At 46.7% G+C, this 20,871-nt stretch overlaps 1 protein-coding gene across 1 annotated transcript in view; it reads left to right on the top strand.

The window, feature by feature from the left end:
• The window catches only part of rnf121 (ring finger protein 121), a 122,392-nt gene that overhangs the window by 30,471 nt on the left and 71,050 nt on the right, over positions 1-20,871 (top strand). Inside the window, exon 2 of the mRNA XM_072477492.1 lies at positions 18,991-19,028. Within this exon, the coding sequence (XP_072333593.1) occupies positions 18,991-19,028 (38 nt within the window). The remainder of the gene's footprint in view (positions 1-18,990; positions 19,029-20,871) is intronic.

Genomic DNA, 20,871 nt, shown 5'->3' with positions numbered 1-20,871 from the left:
GAAAAATGCTGCTGCTTATATGCACACAGCAAGATCCCACAAAAGATGGCATTAAGAGGCACCTGACTGATTACAAGCACGCCTTCAGCAGCGTCATCCTGGATTTTGTACTCCTGTGCCAAGAGTAAATGCTGAACATGAGGGCAGCTGTTTCCAAGGTGACGTGCACACCTAGGAATTTGAAGCTGTCAACCATCTCCACCTCAGCACAGTTGATGCAGACGGGTGTGTTCGACAGTTGCCTTTCTGAAGTCAATGACCAGCTCTTTAGTTTTGCTGAGGGAGAGATTGTTGTCGTTGCACCATGTCACTAGGTTCACTATCCTGTACTTTGACTCATCCTCTATATCCTCTGGTTAATGCCCCCACCCTGCCAGGGAATCTTGTTACTTACTCTATTCTATTTGACTGTCTGGAGTGTTGCAATGTTCTTTGAAATGTTTAGCCGTGGCTTTGGTCACTGTCGACCTGTTGCTGGGAGGAGTTTAAGAGCATCAGAACAGAAGCTTATTTCTGGCTTAAATTATGTTTGAATTCAATGCTGAATGTAAGCTCTGTAACACAACAATTTGTATTCACATCGCATCATTAACAGAAAAGCTAAATTTGACACTAATCCGAATAAAGCAATACCAGGGCAGGTGACCAAATATTTGTTCAAAAAGGTAGGTTTTAAGGATCATCTACCAGGAGCAGAGAGAGAGATTGAGGTTTAGGGAGGGAATTCCAGAGTTTCAGGTATTTTAAGGGGCAGCGCGGTAGCACTGTGGCATCACAGCTCCAGTGTCCCAGGTTCGATTCCCCGCTGGGTCACTGTCTGTGCGGAGTCTGCATGTTCTCCCCGTGTCTGCGTTTCCTCCGGGTGCTCCAGTTTCCTCCCACAGTCCAAATGCGTGCAGGTTAGGTGGATTGACCATGATAAATTGCCCCTAGTGACCGAAAAGGTTAGGAGGGGTTATTGGGTTATGGGGATAGGATGAAAGTGAGGGCTTAAGTGGGTCGGTGCAGACTCGATGGGCCGAATGGCCTCCTTCTGCACTGTATGTTCTATATAGAGGGGTGAGATCATGGAGGGTTTTGAAAATGTTAATTTTGAAAGAAAACATGCTGTTAGAGGGGATTCACCTCTGGAAAAATAGCAGAACAAATGCAAAGTATCAGAGGGTACAAATAGAATGGGGTGCGCTGGCATTCTGAACTATGATGTGGGGATGCCGGTGTTGGACTGGGGTGGGCACAGTAAGAAGTTTTACAACACCAGGTTAAAGTCCAACAGGTTTGTTTGGAATCACTAGCTTTCGGAGCTCCTTCATCACGTGAATGAAGAGGCGGATTCCACAAACACTTATATAGACAAAGTTAATGATGCAAGATGAGGCTTTGAATGCAAGTCTTTGCAGGTAATTAAATCTTTACAGGCCCAGATGGAGTGACTGGAGAGAGGGATAACCACAGGATAAAAAGGTGTGAATTGTCTCACGCCAGGACAGTTGGTAGCATTTTGCAAGCCCAGGCCAGATGGTGGGGGGTGAATGTAATGAGTCCCCCGCGGCGACAAACAACTCCTGAAACAAGTCACGAACATTCCCCACCTTGCCTCAAAATCCTCAAATACCCCTTAACTCAATCTTTTCCAGCCGAAGAAAGTCATATAAGTCACCCAGCCAGGCCGCTACCCCCGCTGGCGTTGCCGACCACCACGCCAATAAAATTCTTCGCCAGCCGATCAGCGGTGAAGGCCACAACATCGGCCTTCCTCCCCTCCATCGGCTCCGGCTTCTCCGATATCCCAAATATCACCACCAAAGCTTCTGCCTCAACCACTTCCTTCTTGTTAGTGCCACGAACACACCCGTGCAAAATCTCCCCAGCTTCGCAGCCCCAGAACACGTGTGTGTGATTCGCTGGTCACGGCTCACACTTGTCTGTCACCCCCTGAAAGAACCCACTCATTCTTGCCCGTGTCATATGTACCCTGTGTACAACCTTGAACTGTATCAGGCTCATCCTTGTGCACAAGGAAGTCGCATTTACTCTTCGTAGCGCCTCACTCCATACTCCCCAGTATGTTGAGTTGTTTGAGGTGATGAAGTATATTGTAAGAAGTCTTACACCAGGTTAAAGTCCAACAGGTTTGTTTCAAACATAAAGTATATTGTCATACTGTTGGAAGTTTCTTTTGAACCATATGGATTCTGTTATGCTGATCACTCTTGGTTGCAAGACTGACATCAACCCAGCTTCAGGCAAACTGCTAATCCAATGGAGTTTAGAAGAGTGAGGGGGAATCTCATAGAAACTTATAAAATTCTGACAGGATTAGACAGGGTAGATTCAGAAAGAATGTTCCCAATGGTGCAGGAGTCCAGAACTAGGGGTCATAGTTTGAGGATAAGGATAACCTTTTAGGACTGAGGTGAGGAGAAATTACATGATAGTTTTTGGGAAGAGCAGAGAGTTCTCCCAATGTTCAATACACGTGGGCAGCTCAGTGGTTAGCACTGTTGCTTCACAGCGCCAGGGTCCCAGGTTCGATTCCCGGCTTGGGTCACTGTCTGTTTGGAGTCTGCACGTTCTCCCCGTGTCTGCGTGGGTTTCCTCCGGGTGCTCCGGTTTCTTCTCGAGTCCCGAAAGACATGCTGTCAGGTGAATTGGGCGTTCTGAATTCTCCCTCAGTGTACCCGAACAGTTGCCGGAATGTGGCTACTAGGGGCTTTCACAGTAACTTCATTGCAGTGTTAATGTAAGCTACTTGTGACAATAAAGATTATCATTATATAACCCTCTTCCAACACCTCTGAAACTAATTAGAGAGAACCTGAGAACATCTCAGAAGGTAAGCAAGTGATTTTTACTTTTATACCTTTTTTCAAATTGTGTGTGTCGGGGGGGACAGAAAAGCTGTGACCTGAGTGGCTGGTTTGGATTCTAACCTAAATTTTATTTGACTATTTGGGAACTAATTAAACATAATAACTTAATTATAATTTAGAGGATATCTAAGCCAGAGATCGGAGGATATTATAGTTAGCTATCGCATTTCTATTAGAAATCTAGTGCTAGGAAACAGATAGTTGACAGTAACTTTGTAATTTAAAAAAAAAAAAGTATTTATTAAAAAAAAAGACAAATTTTAATTTTAATTAATTGACGCAATGTCAGTTAGAGGGGTGCTGTGCTCTGACTGTGAGATGTGGCAGGTCCGGGAGGCTTCCAGCGTCCTGGATGGCTTCATCTGCAGAAAGTGCACCCAACTGCAGCTCCTCACAGACCGCATGGTTCGGTTGGAGCAGCAATTGGATGCACTTAGGAGCATGCAGGTGGCGGAAAGCGTCATAGATCGCAGTTATGTAAGTGTGGTCACACCCAAGGTGCAGGCAGAGAAATGGGTGACCACCAGAAAGGGCAGGCAGTCAGTGCAGGAATCCCCTGTGGTTGTCCCCCTCTCGAACAGATATACCCCTTTGGATACTGTCGGGGGGGATAGCCTATCAGGGGAAAACAGCAGCAGCCAGAGCAGTGGCACCACGGCTGGCTCTGATGTTCAGAAGGGAGGGTCAAAGCGCAGAAGAGTAATAGTTATAGGGGACTCTATAGTCAGGGGAACAGATAGGCGCTTCTGTGGACGTGAAAGAGACTCCAGGATGGTATGTTGCCTCCCTGGTGCCAGGGTCCAGGATGTCTCCGAACGGGTAGAGGGAATCCTGAAGGGGGAGGGCAAACAGGTAGAGGTCGTTGTACATATTGGTACTAACGACATAGGCAGGAAGAGGCATGAGGTCCTGCAGCAGGAGTTCAGGGAGCTAGGCAGAAAGTTAAAAGACAGGACCTCGAGGGTTGTAATCTCGGGATTACTCCCTGTGCCACGTGCCAGTGAGGCTAGAAATAGGAAGATAGAGCAGACAAACACGTGGCTAAACAGCTGGTGTAGGAGGGAGGGTTTCGGTTATCTGGACCACTGGGAGCTCTTCCGGGGCAGGTGTGACCTGTATAAGATGGACGGGTTGCATCTAAACCGGAGAGGCATAAATATCCTGGCCGCGAGATTTGCTAGTGTCACACGGGAGGGTTTAAACTAGTATGGCAGGGGGGTGGGCACGGGAGCAATAGGTCAGAAGGTGAGAGCGTTGAGGGAGAACTAGGGAATATGGACAGTGTGGCTCTGAGGCAGAGCAGACGGGGAGAAGTTGCTGAACACAGCGGGTCTGGTGGCCTGAAGTGCATATGTTTTAATGCAAGGAGCATTACGGGTAAGGCAGATGAACTTAGAGCTTGGATTACTACTTGGAACTATGATGTTGTTGCCATTACAGAGACCTGGTTGAGGGAAGGGCAGGATTGGCAGCTAAACGTTCCAGGTTTTAGATGTTTCAGGCGGGATAGAGGGGGATGTAAAAGGGGAGGCGGAGTTGCGCTACTTGTTCAGGAGAGTATCACAGCTATACAGCGAGAGGACACCTCAGAGGGCAGTGAGGCTATATGGGTAGAGATCAGGAATAAGAAGGGTGCAGTCACAATGTTGGGGGTATACTACAGGCCTCCCAACAGCCAGCGGGAGATAGAGGAGCAGATAGGTAGACAGATTTTGGAAAAGAGTAAAAACAACAGGGTTGTGGTGATGGGAGACTTCAACTTCCCCAATATTGACTGGGACTCACTTAGTGCCAGGGGCTTAGACGGGGCAGAGTTTGTAAGGAGCATCCAGGAGGGCTTCTTAAAACAATATGTAAACAGTCCAACTAGGGAAGAGGCGGTACTGGACCTGGTATTGGGGAATGAGCCCGGCCAGGTGGTAGATGTTTCAGTAGGGGAGCATTTCGGTAACAGTGATCACAATTCAGGAAGTTTTAAAGTACTGGTGGACAAGGATAAGAGTGGTCCGAGGATGAATGTGCTAAATTGGGGGAAGGCTAATTATAACAATATTAGGCGGGAACTGAAGAGCATAGATTGGGGGCGGATGTTTGAGGGCAAATCAACATCTGACATGTGGGAGGCTTTCAAGTGTCAGTTGATAGGAATACAGGACAGGCATGTTCCTGTGAGGAAGAAAGACAAATACGGCAATTTTCGGGAACCTTGGATGACGAATGATATTGTAGGCCTCGTCAAAAAGAAAAAGGAGGCATTTGTCAGGGCTAAAAGGCTGGGAACAGACGAAGCCTGTGTGGCATATAAGGAAAGTAGGAAGGAACTTAAGCAGGGAGTCAGGAGGGCTAGAAGGGGTCATGAAAAGTCATTGGCAAATAGGGTTAAGGAAAATCCCAAGGCTTTTTACACTTACATAAAAAGCAAGAGGGTAGCCAGGGAAAGGGTTGGCCCACTGAAGGATAGGCAAGGGAATCTATGTGTGGAGCCAGAGGAAATGGGCGAGGTACTAAATGAATACTTTGCATCAGTATTCACCAAAGAGAAGGAATTGGTAGATGTTGAGTCTGGAGAAGGGGGTGTAGATAGCCTGGGTCACATTGTGATCCAAAAAGACGAGGTGTTGGGTGTCTTAAAAAATATTAAGGTAGATAAGTCCCCAGGGCCGGATGGGATCTACCCCAGAATACTGAAGGAGGCTGGAGAGGAAATTGCTGAGGCCTTGACAGAAATCTTTGGATCCTCGCTGTCTTCAGGGGATGTCCCGGAGGACTGGAGAATAGCCAATGTTGTTCCTCTGTTTAAGAAGGGTGGCAGGGATAATCCCGGGAACTACAGGCCGGTGAGCCTTACTTCAGTGGTAGGGAAATTACTGGAGAGAATTCTTCGAGACAGGATCTACTCCCATTTGGAAGCAAATGGACGTATTAGTGAGAGGCAGCACGGTTTTGTGAAGGGGAGGTCGTGTCTCACTAACTTGATAGAGTTTTTCGAGGAGGTCACTAAGATGATTGATGCAGGTAGGGCAGTAGATGTTGTCTATATGGACTTCAGTAAGGCCTTTGACAAGGTCCCTCATGGTAGACTAGTACAAAAGGTGAAGTCACACGGGATCAGGGGTGAACTGGCAAGGTGGATACAGAACTGGCTAGGCCATAGAAGGCAGAGGGTAGCAATGGAGGGATGCTTTTCTAATTGGAGGGCTGTGACCAGTGGTGTTCCACAGGGATCAGTGCTGGGACCTTTGCTCTTTGTAGTATATATAAATGATTTGGAGGAAAATGTAACTGGTCTGATTAGTAAGTTTGCAGACGACACAAAGGTTGGTGGAATTGCGGATAGCGATGAGGACTGTCTGAGGATACAGCAGGATTTAGATTGTCTGGAGACTTGGGCGGAGAGATGGCAGATGGAGTTTAACCTGGACAAATGTGAGGTAATGCATTTTGGAAGGGCTAATGCAGGTAGGGAATATACAGTGAATGGTAGAACCCTCAAGAGTATTGAAAGTCAAAGAGATCTAGGAGTACAGGTCCACAGATCACTGAAAGGGGCTACACAGGTGGAGAAGGTAGTCAAGAAGGCATACGGCATGCTTGCCTTCATTGGCCGGGGCATTGAGTATAAGAATTGGCAAGTCATGTTGCAGCTGTATAGAACCTTAGTTAGGCCACACTTGGAGTATAGTGTTCAATTCTGGTCGCCACACTACCAGAAGGATGTGGAGGCTTTAGAGAGGGTGCAGAAGAGATTTACCAGAATGTTGCCTGGTATGGAGGGCATAAGCTATGAGGAGCGATTGAATAAACTCGGTTTGTTCTCACTGGAACGAAGGAGGTTGAGGGGCGACCTGATAGAGGTATACAAAATTATGAGGGGCATAGACAGAGTGGATAGTCAGAGGCTTTTCCCCAGGGTAGAGGGGTCAATTACTAGGGGGCATAGGTTTAAGGTGAGAGGGGCAAGGTTTAGAGTAGATGTACGAGGCAAGTTTTTTACGCAGAGGGTAGTGGGTGCCTGGAACTCACTACCGGAGGAGGTAGTGGAAGCAGGGACGATAGGGACATTTAAGGGGCATCTTGACAAATATATGAATAGGATGGGAATAGAAGGATACGGACCCAGGAAGTGTAGAAGATTGTAGTTTCGTCGGGCCGTATGGTCGGCACGGGCTTGGAGGGCCGAAGGGCCTGTTCCTGTGCTGTACATTTCTTTGTTCTTTGTTTTTGTTAATTAACTGGTCATTTATCTCATTGCTGTTTGTGGGATCTTATGGTGTGTTTATCAGCTGTCTACCTAACAACATTTACTAGGCTTCAAAAGTAATTCATTGACTGTCACACCCTCTCCTGAGGATGTGACAGGGACTGTGTAAAAGTAAAAACCACCGTCTGTTAAGTGAGAGAGTGGGTCTAATGTTTGTCACCCTGGAGTAAATCCTGACTGCCTGATCTACCATTTTAACATGTGGGTGGGATTCTGGAATGGCCAATCATGTGCGTTTCCTGGAGAGTTGGATCTCACTTTGACTTGTCTGTGGTTATTAGGACCAATGTGGGGATATTTTTCTATCGGCAGCCCAGCACCCACTGAGCTCAGGGAGGGTTGGGGGAGGGGGGAGAGTGGTGTATGTAGGTCTGTATCTATATCAGGAGAATACTTCTATCCATTTGTTTTAACCAGACAGCCTATTACAAAGGTAATATAAGCTACTGGGCGCAATAGCAATTTCTGGCAATATTTAACGATTCTAGTATCAAACCTCTGCGGAGAAGGGAGCTAACATTTCGAGTCTGGGTGACTCTTTGTCAAAGCCGAGTAATCCAGACTCGACGTTCGCTCCCTTCTCTCCACAGATGCTTTCAGACCTGCTGAGATTGTCCAGTATTTTCTGGTTTTGTTTCAGATTCCAGCATCTGCAGTAATTTGCTTTTACTCAGTAACAAATTTCCTGTTTTATACACCGCGAAGAAGCCCTTTTACATTAATAAAAAACTACATTTGTTGTTTGTTCACAAACCAGCATTATCTTTTTAAAAATTGTTTTAGAGTACCTATTTTTTTCCAATTAAGGGGCAATTTAGCATTAGCCAATCCACCTACAGTACACATCTTTGGGTTTGTGGTGTGAGACCCACGTAGACACTGGGAGAATGTGCAATCTGCACACGGACTCGGGACTGGGATTGAATCCGGGTCCTCGGAGCTGTGAGGCAGCAGTGCTAACCACTGTGCCATCGTGCTGCCCCTGGAAACCACCATTATCAAGATGACAGGGGCTGTTTTTGGTTAATAGTGTGTGAGGAAGCCAACGGGCAAGAAACTGAGCTTCCTATTATTCCACTGATTAGCCCAGTTTGGAAGAAATCAGCCTGTGCCAGTATAGCAGAGGTTAAATGCTTGGCTCTTAAAAAGAAAACTAAAGACAGATTTGCATTTCTATAGTAACCTCGGGTCTGTTTAGCACACTGGGCTAAATCGCTGGCTTTGAAAACAGACCAAGGCAGGCCAGCAGCATGGTTCAATTCCCATAACAGCCTCCCCGAACAGGCGCTGGAATGTGGCAACTAGGGGCTTTTCACAGTAAGTTCATTGAAGCCTACTTGTGACAATAAGCGATTTTCATTTTAATTTCATTTTCATCCCATCAGCGCAAGAGACCTCTTGTCTGAAAGACAGCAGCCCAAAGTCTCCGATTTGAATTTGCAGATTTCTGATTTGAATCTGCAATCTTCTGATTCCGAAGCGAGTGCTGTTGCTAAGCCTCAGCTGAAACTTGCTGGACTGTTTTATCTATTCTATTTTAATAATTCTACCCGTGTACAAAAGCCAACCATCTGTTTGTACTCCCAAACCCCTCTGGTGTCTCGGGTGAATGTTTAATTCCTACAGTTCATGATGGTTTTACTGTTAAAAGCGATGAGCCATATTGGCACCAACACCCCAAGGTCGGAACTGCATAACACATTGTCAGCTCTTTCGAACAATCCCAAAGGACTTCCTGAAAAATGAATGAATTTGTAGTGTCATAAGAACTAGGAACAGGAGTAGGCCATCTGGCCCCTCGAGCCTGCTCCGCCATTCAATGAGACCATGGCTGATCTTTGTGGACTCAGCTCCACTCTCTGGCCCGTACACCATATCCCCGAATCCCTTTATTCTTTAGAAAGGCATCTATCTTTTTCGTAAAAACGTTTAAAGAAGGAGCCTCAACTGCTTCACTGGGCAAGGAATTCCAGAGATTCACAAACCTTTGGGTGAAGTTCTCCCTACACTCCGTCCTAAATCTACCTCCCCTTATTTTGAGGCTATGCCCCCTAGTTCTGCTTTCCCCGACCAGTGGAAACAACCTGCCTGCATCTATCCTATCTATTCCCTTCATAATTTGATATGTCTCAAGAAGATCCCCCCCCCCCGCATCCTTCTAAACTCCAATGAGTACAGTCCCAGTCTACTCAACCTCTCGTCATAATCTAATCCCCTCAACTCTGGGATCAACCTAGTGAATCTCCTCTGCACTCCCTCCAGTGCCAATATGTCCTTTCTCAGGTAAGGAGACCAAAACTGAACACAATACTCCAGATGCGGCCTCACCAACACCCTATACAATTGCAGCATAACCTCACTAGTCTTGAACTGCATCCCTCTAGCAATGAAAGAAAAACTCGATTAGCCTTCTTAATCACCTGCTGCACCTGCACACCAACTTTTTGCGACTCGTGCACCAGCACACCCAGGTCCCTCTGCACAGCAGCATGTTTTAACATCTTACCGTTTAAATAATAATCCATTCTGCTGTTATTCCTCCCAAAATGGATAGCCTCACACTTGGCAACATTGAATTCCATCTGCCAGACCCTAGCCCATTCACCTAACCTATCCAAATCCTTCTGCAGACTTCCGGTATCCACTGCCCTTTTTGCTTTACCACTCCTCTTAGTGTTGTCTGCAAACTTTGACACATTGCACTTGGTCCCCAACTCCAAATCGTCTATGTAAATTGTGAACAACTGCGGGCCCAACACCGATCCTTGAGGGACCCCACTAGTTACAGGTTGCCAACCAGAGAAACACCCATTTATCTCCACTCTCTGCTTTCTGTTAGTTAACCAATCCTCTACCCATGCTACCACTTTACCCTCAATGCCATGCATCTTTAGTTTATGCAGCAACCTTTTGTGTGGCACCTTGTCAAAAGCTTTCTGGAAATCCAGATATACCACATCCATTGGCTCCCGTTATCTACTGCACTGGTAACGTCCTCAAAAAATTCTACCAAATTAGTCAGACACGACCTACCCTTTGTGAGCCCATGCTGCGTCTGCCCAATGGGACAGTTTCCCTCCAGGTGCCCCGCTATTTCCTCCTCAATGATAGATTCCAGCATTTTCCCTACAACCGAAGTTAAGCTTACCGGCCTATAATTACCCGCTTTCTGCCGACCTCCTTTTTTAAACAGTGGAATAAATCCCCCGTCCCCACTATGTGCTCTACAAACTAGCACCTTTTAAAGATTGCAGCATTCTAGGGAGGCCGAGGGGCAGTGGTTTTGTCACTGGACTAGTAATCCAGAGGCCTGGGGCATGATCTGGGGACCCGGGTTCAGATCTCACCCGGCAGATGGTGAAATTTGAATTCCATTTTTGAAAATCTGGAATTTAAAAATGAAATGAGATATGAAATGAGAAGTCGAATGATGAAACAATTGTCGTAAAAAAAACATCTAGTTCACTAATGTCCTTTAGGGAAGGAAATCTGCCGTCCTTACCCGGTCTGGCCTACATGTGACTCCAGACCCACAGCAAAGTGGTTGACTTTCAAATGCCCTCCGAAAAAGGAATGGGGCAATAAATACCAACCCAGTCAGCGACGCCCGCATCCCGTAAATTAATTTTTAAAACATTCTGTGCAAACAATGTTCCCGTATATGTTTGATCCTGCCTGGTAAAAAGGGTGGGACCCTTTTGGAGTGTTGAGAAAGCTCTTTTTCTTTCTTGGGACATGAGCTTACCTAGCTAAGCTAGCTGTTTATTGCCCATCTCTGGACAATTGGGGATGGGCAGTAAATGCTGGCCCAGACAATGATGCCTACAACCTGTAAATGAATAAAAAGTCACCCAGATCATTTGGAAAATATTATTGAAAATTTTCATTTATAAAAACAGGATATTATCAAAAGAGCTGAGGTTGCACAGTATAACGTAACAACAAAAGCACACAAAAAAAAACAAGACTAAGACTATCGCAATCTTTGCTGGAGGAGGTGCTGATGACTGGGGGGACTGGAGAAGGGGGTCGTATCGGCGGTTTACGGGGCTATTTTGGAGAAGGAGAAGGGATCGGCAAAGTGGGGGGAAGAGTTGGGAGAGGGTATGGAGGAGGGGTTCTGGTGTGAGGTGTTCCAGAGAGTGAACGCCTCCACCTCATGTACGAGGTTGGGCTGATACAGCTGAGGATGGTGTATAGAGCGCACCTTACAAGGGCAAGGATGAGCAGGCTCTTTTGAGGGGGTAGATGTGCCCCGCAAACCACGTTCATATAGTTTTGGTCCTGTCCAAAGCTGGAGGATTCCTGGAAGGAGGTGTTTAGGGTAATCTCTAAAGTGGTGCACGTGAAACTGGACCCGGGCCCTCGGGAGGCCATATTCGGGGTGTCGGACCAGCTGGGGTTGGAAATGGGTGAGGAGGCAGATGTTGCAGCCTTCGCCTCATTGATCGCCTGAAGGCGGATCCTGTTAGGGTGGAGATCAACCTCTCCCCTGTGCCCTGGCGTGGCGGGGGGACCTGCTGGAATTCTTGATGCTTGGAAAGGTCAAATCTGAACTGCAGGGAAGGATGGAGGGGTTCTACAATTGATGGGCGTTATTCATTATGCACTTTGGAGAATTGGATCACATCGAACATTAGGAGGGTTGGGGGCTGGGAGGGTTGGGATATTGTTATTGATATGGGGATTGACATTACATTCGTTACTGATTATTGTTTATTGTTGGGTGTAAATTTGGGAGAAAATGTGAAAAAGGAGAAGAAAAATATATTGAAAACAAAAATAACTGGGGCAGCACGGTGGTTGGCATTGCTGCCTCACGGCGCCGAGGTCCCAGGTTCGTTATGAATATGGGGAGAAAGCTAGTAGGATGCCGGCGCATCAGCTGAGGAAACGGGCTGCTTTGTCCTGAATAGTGTCGAGCTTCTTGAGTGTTGTTGAGAGCTGCACTCATCTAGGCAAGTGGAGAGTATTCCATTACACTCTGACTTTGCCTTGTAGATGGTGGACAGGCTTTGGGGGGTCAGGAGGTGAGTTACTCGCCTTTGACCTGCCCTGGTAGCCATTGTATTAATATGACCAGTCCAATTCAGTTTGTGGTCAATGGTAACCCCCAGGATGTTGATTGTGAGGGATTCGGGAATGGTAATGCCATTGAATGTCAAGGGGTGAAGGTTGCATCCTCTCTTGCAGGAGATGGCCATTGCCTGGCACTCTGTGGCATGAACGTCAAACAGTTGTAGGGAGTTACAAATAAGCGGGAATATATTAAGAGGGATAGATAAAGTGAGAGATCTTGGTGAGGGCTGGTTTAGCTCACTGGGCTAAATCGCTGGCTTTTATAGCAGACCAAGGCAGGCCAGCAGCACGGTTCAATTCCTGTACCAGCCTCCCCGAACAGGTGCCGGATGTGGCGACTAGGGGCTTTTCACAGTAACTTCATTGAAGCCTACTCGGGACAATAAGTGATTTTCATTTCATTTCATGTACAGGTACACAGGTCCCTAAAGTTCAAGTAGACAAGATTATTAAGGAAGCATATGAGGGTGACACGGTGGTGCAATGGTTAGCACTCATGCCTCACAGTGCCGAGGCCGAGGTCACTGACCGTGTGGAGTTTGCACGTTGTCCTGTGTCTGCGTGGCTACAACCCAAAGATGTGCAGGGTCGGTGGATTGGCCATGCTAAATTGCCCCTTAATTGGGGGGAAAAAAGAAAGCGGATGGAATGCTCTCCTTCATTGGCAGAGGATTAAAATATAAAAGTAAGGATATAAAGTAAGGAATTGTATAAAACACTGGTGGGGCCACAACTGGAGTATTGTGTGAAGTTCTGGTCACCACAGGAAGGACGTTATTGCTCTGGAAATAGTGCAGAGGAGGTTTACAAGAATGTTGCCAGGGCTTGAAAGGACAGCTACAAGGATGGATTGGATAGGTTGGGGTTATTTAACACAAGGCTGAGGGGTGACTGAATTGAGCTGTAACAAATTGAGGGAAAGAGATAGGTGGCAGAATTGTTTCCCTTGGTGGAGACTTCTAGAACCAGGGGACGTGAGGAAGAACTTCTTTACACAGAGGGTAGCAGGAGTCTGGAATTCGCTGCCCGAGTTGGTGGTGGAGGCAGAGACCCTAAACTCGTTTTTAAAAAGCACCTGGATCTGCACCTTAAGAGCTGTAAGACACAGGGCTGTGGACCAGGTGCAGGAAGGTGGAATTACAAAGGACACCTGGGTGTCCTCAGCATGGCATGGACAAGATGGGCCTCCTTCTGTGCTGTAACGTTTCTATGATTCTAACAGGGGCAATACAAGTTGGGCAAAATATAAATGATTCTCAACTCTTTCCCAGGGGCTTAAATGTTTGCAAATAACATTTACATTGCATACAGCCAGGGTGACCTGAGTGGTCATGACTGAATCTGATATTAGAACAAAGAGAACAAAGAAAAGTGCAGCACTGGAACAGGCCCTTCGGCCCTCCAAGCCTGTGCCGACCATACTGCCCGTCTAAACTAAAATCTTCTACACTTCCGGGGTCCGTATCCCTCTATTCCCATCCTATTCATGTATTTGTCAAGATGCCCCATAAATGTCACTATCGTCCCTGCTTCCACCACCTCCTCCGGTAGCGAGTTCCAGGCATCCACTACCCTCTGTGTAAGAAAAACTTGCCTCGTACACCTCCTCTAAACCTTGCCCCTCTCACCTTAAACCTATGCCCCCTAGTAATTGACCCCTCTACCCTGGGAAAAAGTCTCTAACTATCCACCCTGTCTGTGCCTCTCATAATTTTGTAGACCTCTATCAGGTCACCCCTCAACCTCCGTCGTTCCAGTGAGAACAAACAGAGTTTATTCAACCTCTCCTCATAGCTAATGCCCTCCATACCAGGCAACATTCTGGTAAATCTCTTCTGCACCCTCTCTAAAGCCTCCACATCCTTCTGGCAGTGTGGCGACCAGAATTGAACACTATACTCCAAGTGTGGCCTAACTAAGATTCTATACAGCTGCAACATGACTTGCCAATTTTTATACTCAATGCCCCGGCCAATGAAGGCAAGCATGCCGTATGCCTTCTTGACTACCTTCTCCACCTGTGTTGCCCCTTTCAGTGACCTGTGGACCTGTATACCTAGACCTCTCTGACTGTCAATACTCTTGAGGGTTCTACCATTCACTGTATATTCCCTACCTGTATTAGACCTTCCAAAGTGCATTACCTCACATTTGTCCGGATTAAACTCCATCTGCCATCTCGCCGCCCAAGTCTCCAGATGGTCTAAATCCTGCTGTATCCTCTGACAGTCCTCATCGCTATCCGCAATTCCACCAACCTGTGTGTCGTCTGCAAACTTACTAATCAGACCAGTTACATTTTCCTCCAAATCATTTATATATACTAGAAACAGCAAAGGTCCCAGCACTGATCCTTGCGGAACACCCCTAGTCACAGCCCTCCAATCAGAAAGCACCCTTCCATTGCTACTCTCTGCCTTCTATGTCCTAGCCAGTTCTGTATCCATCTTGCCAGCTCACCTCTGATCCCGTGTGACTTCATCTTTTGTACCAGTCTGCCATGAGGGACCTTGTCAAAGGCCTTACTGAAGTCCATATAGACAACATCCACTGCCCTACCTGCATCAGTCATTTTTGTGACCTCCTCGAAAAACACTATCAAGTTAGTGAGACATGACCTCCCCTTCACAAAACCATGCTGCCTCTCGCTAATACGTCCATTTGCTTCCAAATGAGAGTAGATCCTGTCTCAAAGAATTCTCACCAGTAATTTCCCTACCACTGACGTAAGGCTCACCGACCTGTAGTTCCCTGGATTATCCTTGCTGCCCTTAAAGAAAGAACAACATTATTGGTTTCAAGTTTTAGTTGAAAATTTTGTAGCAGGCTGAAAGTACAGGAGGTATGAGTGTGATGTTTCCACGTTAGCCTTAATTTTACAGGTGGCATTCTTAACTCTTGAGTCAGGAGGTTGTGGGGTCCAGTCCCTCTCCAGAGACGAGCACAAAAATCTAGGTTGCCACATCCGATACAGTTGAGGCAGCGCTGTACTGTTTGAGGTGCCATCTTGTGAATGAAGCATTAAATCAAGGACCTGTCTGCCCTATCAGGCAGGTGTTTCCACTTGTGGAAGAGTCTAGGACCAGAGGACATAATCAAAGAATAAGACTTATCCCATTTACGTTTGAGATTAGGAGGAATTTCTCCTCTGGGGGTAGTGAATCTTTGGAATTGTTTACCGCAGAGAGGTGTAGAGGCTGGGTCGTTAATTATGTTCAAGGCTGAGACAGATTTTTAATTGGCGAGGGAATCGGGGATTATGGAGATGAGGTGGAAAAGTGGAGTTGAGGATTATATCAGATTATATTTTGAGGAGTAGGCAGTGCCAACAGCACCACTAAAAACATTATCACATTACCATTTGGACCTTGTGTGGGAATAGCTTGCCACACTTCCTACATTGCAGTAGTGACTACATTTCAAATATTTCTGATGCTGCAGTGCTCTCTTTGACTGTAAAGAGTTTGGGGGCATGTTGAAATTCTGAAAGATACTATAGAATTACAAGTCCAGGTAACTCTATCCCCTTGAATTGCTAAGTGCAATGATGGATTAAGAGTATTCTAAGGTTTGAACACAAGATTAAAGGAATTTGTGTTGCGTCATGTCACTCCGAACATCCGATTTAATCACTTTATTGTCGCTTGGCCAAGATCCATGGTTTGCTTTTCTATAGTATGCCTCGCCATCTCTGGGTGTCCAAACGTGAAAGTTGCCACCTTCCCCAAGGACCATATACTGCTCTCCCTTTTTTTGAGAGGGAGCTGACTGGTGGTGGTTTAACTTAAGGGGCACCACACCTCAGATGAGGGGCAAGGTTAAGAAGGTAGGGCCTTCATGGATAACCCCAGCCAGCACTGGGATGGAGCTGGCATTGGAATTGTTTTAAAAAATATATATATATTTATTAAAGTTTTTTTAACACAATTTTTCTCCCTTACAATAACCCCCCCCCCCCCGGTAACAAAATAACGAGAAATCGCGCAGAGCAAGATATATACATGGTTCCTCTAACGCTCCGCGAGATGGTCTAGGAACGGTTGCCACCGCCTGTAGAACCCCTGCGCAGACCCTCAAGGCAAACTTAATCCTCTCCAACTTTATGAGCCCAGCCATATCGTTTATCCAGGCCTCCACGCTGGGGGACTTCGCCTCCTTCCACATTAGCAAGATCCTTCGCTGGGCTACTAGGGATGCAAAGGCCAGAATGCCGGCCTCTTTCGCCTCCTGCACTGGCATTGGAATTGTTGGCGTCGCTCCGGGTCACAAACCAGCCGTCCAGCCAACTGAGCTGGAACTCCTTTAGGAACAGGAGAAGGCCATTCAACCCATCGCGCCTGCTCCGCCATTCATTACAATCCTAGCTGATTGGACACTACAGTGCCTTTTCCACCCACTATCTCCATAACCCTTTATGCTTTTGATAATCAGAAATCTCTCAATCGCTGCTTTAAACACACTCGGTGACTGAGCTACCGCAGCCCTCCGGGGTAGAAAATTCCAAAGATTCACAACCCTCTGTGTGAAGAAATTTCTCCTAATCTCGGCCCTAAGTGTCTTCCCCCCTTATTTTGAAGTTGCGCCCCCTGATTCTAGACTCTCCAACCAAGGGAAACATCTTGCCTGTATCTACACTGTCTGAAGTATTTTGTAGGTTTCAGTGAGATCACCTCTCGTTCTTTGAAACTCTAGGGAATGCTGGCCCAGTTTGTCCAGTCTCCCTACGTGAGACAGTCCCACCCTCTCCAGCCACTGTTGTAATATCGGAAATGTTGTGGGAGTGCCTTCACCATGTGGGCTGCAGTGGTTGAAGAAGGCGGCCCACCATCTTTATCTCAAGACACGGACAATAAATGCAGATCTTGCTAGTGACCACCACATCCCCAGAGTCAATAAAAAGCTCAATTTTAAAAGTGTGCGGACTCTTGTGTAGACAAATGTGGTAGCCATGGTGTACACAGGAAGATGCCACAATTGAGTAACTAATTGATTTGGTCGCATTACTTGAGAGGCTGAACATTGACTGGGCCACTTAAATAAGGGGTATACAGAATCTCCCTACTTTAATTAGAGATGAAGGATCGTTACCATCCAACTGAGGCCTCGGTCTACCTCTCGCCCATCAGACATCATCACTGACCAGTGCTGCACTCCCTCAGTATAGCACGGAGGTGCTTAATTCTTTAGAGCAGAGGGTTAAACCCTCGTCCTAAGTGCTATATAATAATAATAACCTTTTATTGTCACAAGTATGAAGTTACTGTGAAAAGCCCCTAGTCGCCACATTCTGGCGCCTGTTGGGTAAGATGGTACGGAATTGAACCCACGCTGCTGGCCTTGTTCTGCATCACAAACCAGCTGTCTAGCCCACTGAGCTAAACCGGCCCTGCTTCTTGAAAACATGCAATGTTTTGGACTCAGCTACTCCCTATGGTAACAAATTCTACAGGCTCACCACTCTGGGTGAAGAAATTTCTCCTCATTTCTGTCTTAAATGGTCTACCTCGTATCCTCAGACTGTGACCTCTGGTTCTGGGCATATCCACCATTGGGAACATTCTTCCTGCATCTACCCTGTCTAGTCCTGTTAGAATTTTATAGGTTTCTATGAGACGGGTACTTCACTAGGATGTTTGCTGATTGCCACTGGCGGGGGTAATTCGCGGCAAGGAATTGCAAATATGTTCCAAGTTTGCAGACAACACCAAGATGAGTGGTAAAGCAAAAAGTGCAGAGGATACCGTAAGTCTGCAGAGGGATTTGGATAGGTTAAGTGAATGGGCTAGGGTCTGGCAGATGGAATACACTGTTGACAAATATGAGGTTATCCATTTTGGTAGGAATAACAACAAAAGGGATTATTATTTAAATGATAAAATATTAAAACATGCTGCTGTGCAGAGAGACCTGGGTGTGCTGGTGCATGAGTCGCAGAAAGTGGGTTTACAGGAGCAACAGGTGATTAAGAAGGCAAATGGAGTTTTGTCCTTCATTGCTAGAGGGATGGAGTTTAAGACTAGGGAGGTTATGCTGCAATTGTATAAGGTGTTAGTGAGGCCACACCTGGAGTATTGTGCTCAGTTTTGGTCTCCTTACCTGAGAAAGGACGTACTGGCGCTGGAGGGTGTACAGAGGAGATTCACTAGGTTAATCCCAGAGCTGAAGGGGTTGGATTACGAGGGGAGGTTGAGTAGACTGGGAGGGTACTCGTTGGAATTTAGAAGGATGCGGGGGATCTTATAGAAACATATAAAATTATGAAGGGAATAGTTAGGATAGATGCAGGCAGGTTGTTTCCACTGGCGGGTGAAAGCAGAACTAGGGGGCATAGCCTCAAAATAAGGGGAAGTAGATTTAGGACTGAGCTTAGGAGGAACTTCTTCACCCAAAGGGTTGTGAATCTATGGAATTCCTTGCCCAGTGAAGCAGTAGAGGCTCCTTCATTAAATGTTTTTAAAATAAAGATATAGTTTTTTGAAGAATAAAGGGATTAAGGGTATGGTGTTCGGGCCGGAAAGTGGAGCTGAGTCCACAAAAGATCAGCCATGATCTCATTGAATGGTGGAGCAGGCTCGAGGGGCCAGATGGCCTACTCCTGCTCCTAGTTCTTATGTTCTTATATAAATGCTGCCCAACATTACAGCCTGTTGATTCATTCTGACAGCATCTGTACCACTGTGACCAGTATCATACCCAAAACTGAAGCAATTTCTGTGCATAATCCCAATTGAATCCAACTAAGTCTTTGTCACTAATGCCTTTCCCCATCTCTTGCAGATTGACCTGACCGGCCTGTCACCAGAAGAAAGATGGAGGTGAGCCTCATCTATTAAAGCAGAAGATAGAGACCTGGGAGAGGGTGCGAGGAATATCCACACGATGATACCAGAGCTGAGAGGTTATAACTGTCAGGAAAGACTGTACATGCTCTAGGAAAAAGAAGACCAAGGGTGCTCTGGTAGCAAAGGGCCTCACTCCAACCTCATTATCTACTATAGGCCTCGGGTCTCTCCCGCTTCCCAATGTTGCGTCCAATCTCAACTGCTCAAATAAATGATTGGCACAGATAGGGGCCAGCCTCGAAACGGCGGCAAGCTTAAAATGCTGCCTGAATTGTCCCCATATCCTTGAAGTAGCTGTGCGTACCGAGCCGGAGAAAACTGAAGCGAGGCCATCACTAATGCACCCAGGCTAGACCCCCGATACCATCTTGACTCTTATCTGCCCCCATACAGAATCTGGGTCACTGCACCACCCAGCACCTTCTCGGTATTGGCCTCCCAATAATAATAAAGCAAATTCGGAAATTTTAGGCCCCCCGACTGCCTAAGAATCACTCTTTGAACTCTCGGAGTCTTGCCCGCCCATCTAAAAGATGAAATCAACCTCTTAACCCTCCCAAAGAAAGACTTGGGGAGGAAGATAGGAAGATGTTGAAACAAAAACCTAGGAAGAATATTAATTTTGATAGATTGGACTCTGCCCGTCAGGCACTGAGGAAGGTTCTCTCATTTTTGCAGATCGAACTTAACCTTGTCCGCCAGATTTGCGAAATTGAATTTATGCAGCTGGGCCCAATTGTGGGCCACCCGGACTCCCAAATACCTGAAACTGGAGCTGGGCAAACGAAGAGACAACACCCCCAAGTTGGTTCTCCCCCTCCAGATTTAATTTGTAGCCTGAAAATGAACCAGAACTCCTCAATATCTCCATTATTTCACCCTCTGTAAGGGTCGCTTGAGTACCTGCAGTACACCCCCCAAGATCTCATCGACCAACCTCTGCCGTTCCGACCTTTCCTCCCACTCCATATGCACCTAGTATGATTTAATCTCTCCTCTGATCACCACCTTAAAGGCCTCCCAAAGTGTGGAAGTGAGACCGAATCATTCTTCTTGAATTCCACATACGCATCAATGGCTTTGGACATGTGCCCACAAATCCCCAAATCCGTCAACAATCGTATATCTAAACTCCATGATGGGCACTGAATGGGGCCCGACTCCAGAACCAAATCTACAGGTGGGGCATGATCTGAGATGACAATGGCCGAGTATTCTTGCCTTCCTCAACCAAGAGAGAAGAAATCTATTCACCAGAAAACTTCAATCCTTGAGTATGTACTGGGGAGAAGAACAAGACGTCCTCGCCCCCTGGATGCATAAACCTCCATCGATCTGCACCCTCCCCTCACCTGTTCCATAAATGCTTAACAGCATCTTCGCCACCCCCCCAAAGCACCAAAAATGGAAGCCAGCAACCTCCTAATAAATGCTGTATTGTCCCAATTCGGGGCATATACCTTAACTAATACCACCAACCTACCTGCCAAGGACCCTTTCACCATCATGTACTGATTGTATGTGTCCGCCACCACCTTGTCTGCTGAAAAATGAACCCGTTTGTTGATTCAAATTGACCCCCAGATCTACTGTCTAAGCCTGAGTGAAAGACCTGGCTCACCCACCCCTTCAGCAACCAGTCTGATCCCTCACAGATGAGTCTCCTGCAAAAACACCACATCGGCCCTCAGATTCTTTAGGTGATCGACCTTTTTACTGGGGCCCCCAATCTCCTTGGGTTCCAGGTGACCAACTGAGTCGGGAGTCTTCCACCCTCCCTTAAACCGGAGGCAGCCATTTCCACCGTAAAGGAATC

Source organism: Scyliorhinus torazame, chromosome 15 (genome assembly GCF_047496885.1).
Source record: "Scyliorhinus torazame isolate Kashiwa2021f chromosome 15, sScyTor2.1, whole genome shotgun sequence".
Classification (NCBI taxonomy): Eukaryota; Metazoa; Chordata; class Chondrichthyes; order Carcharhiniformes; family Scyliorhinidae; genus Scyliorhinus; species Scyliorhinus torazame.
Note: the sequence above shows the minus strand (reverse complement) of the source record. Positions and strands in the feature narration are given on the sequence as shown.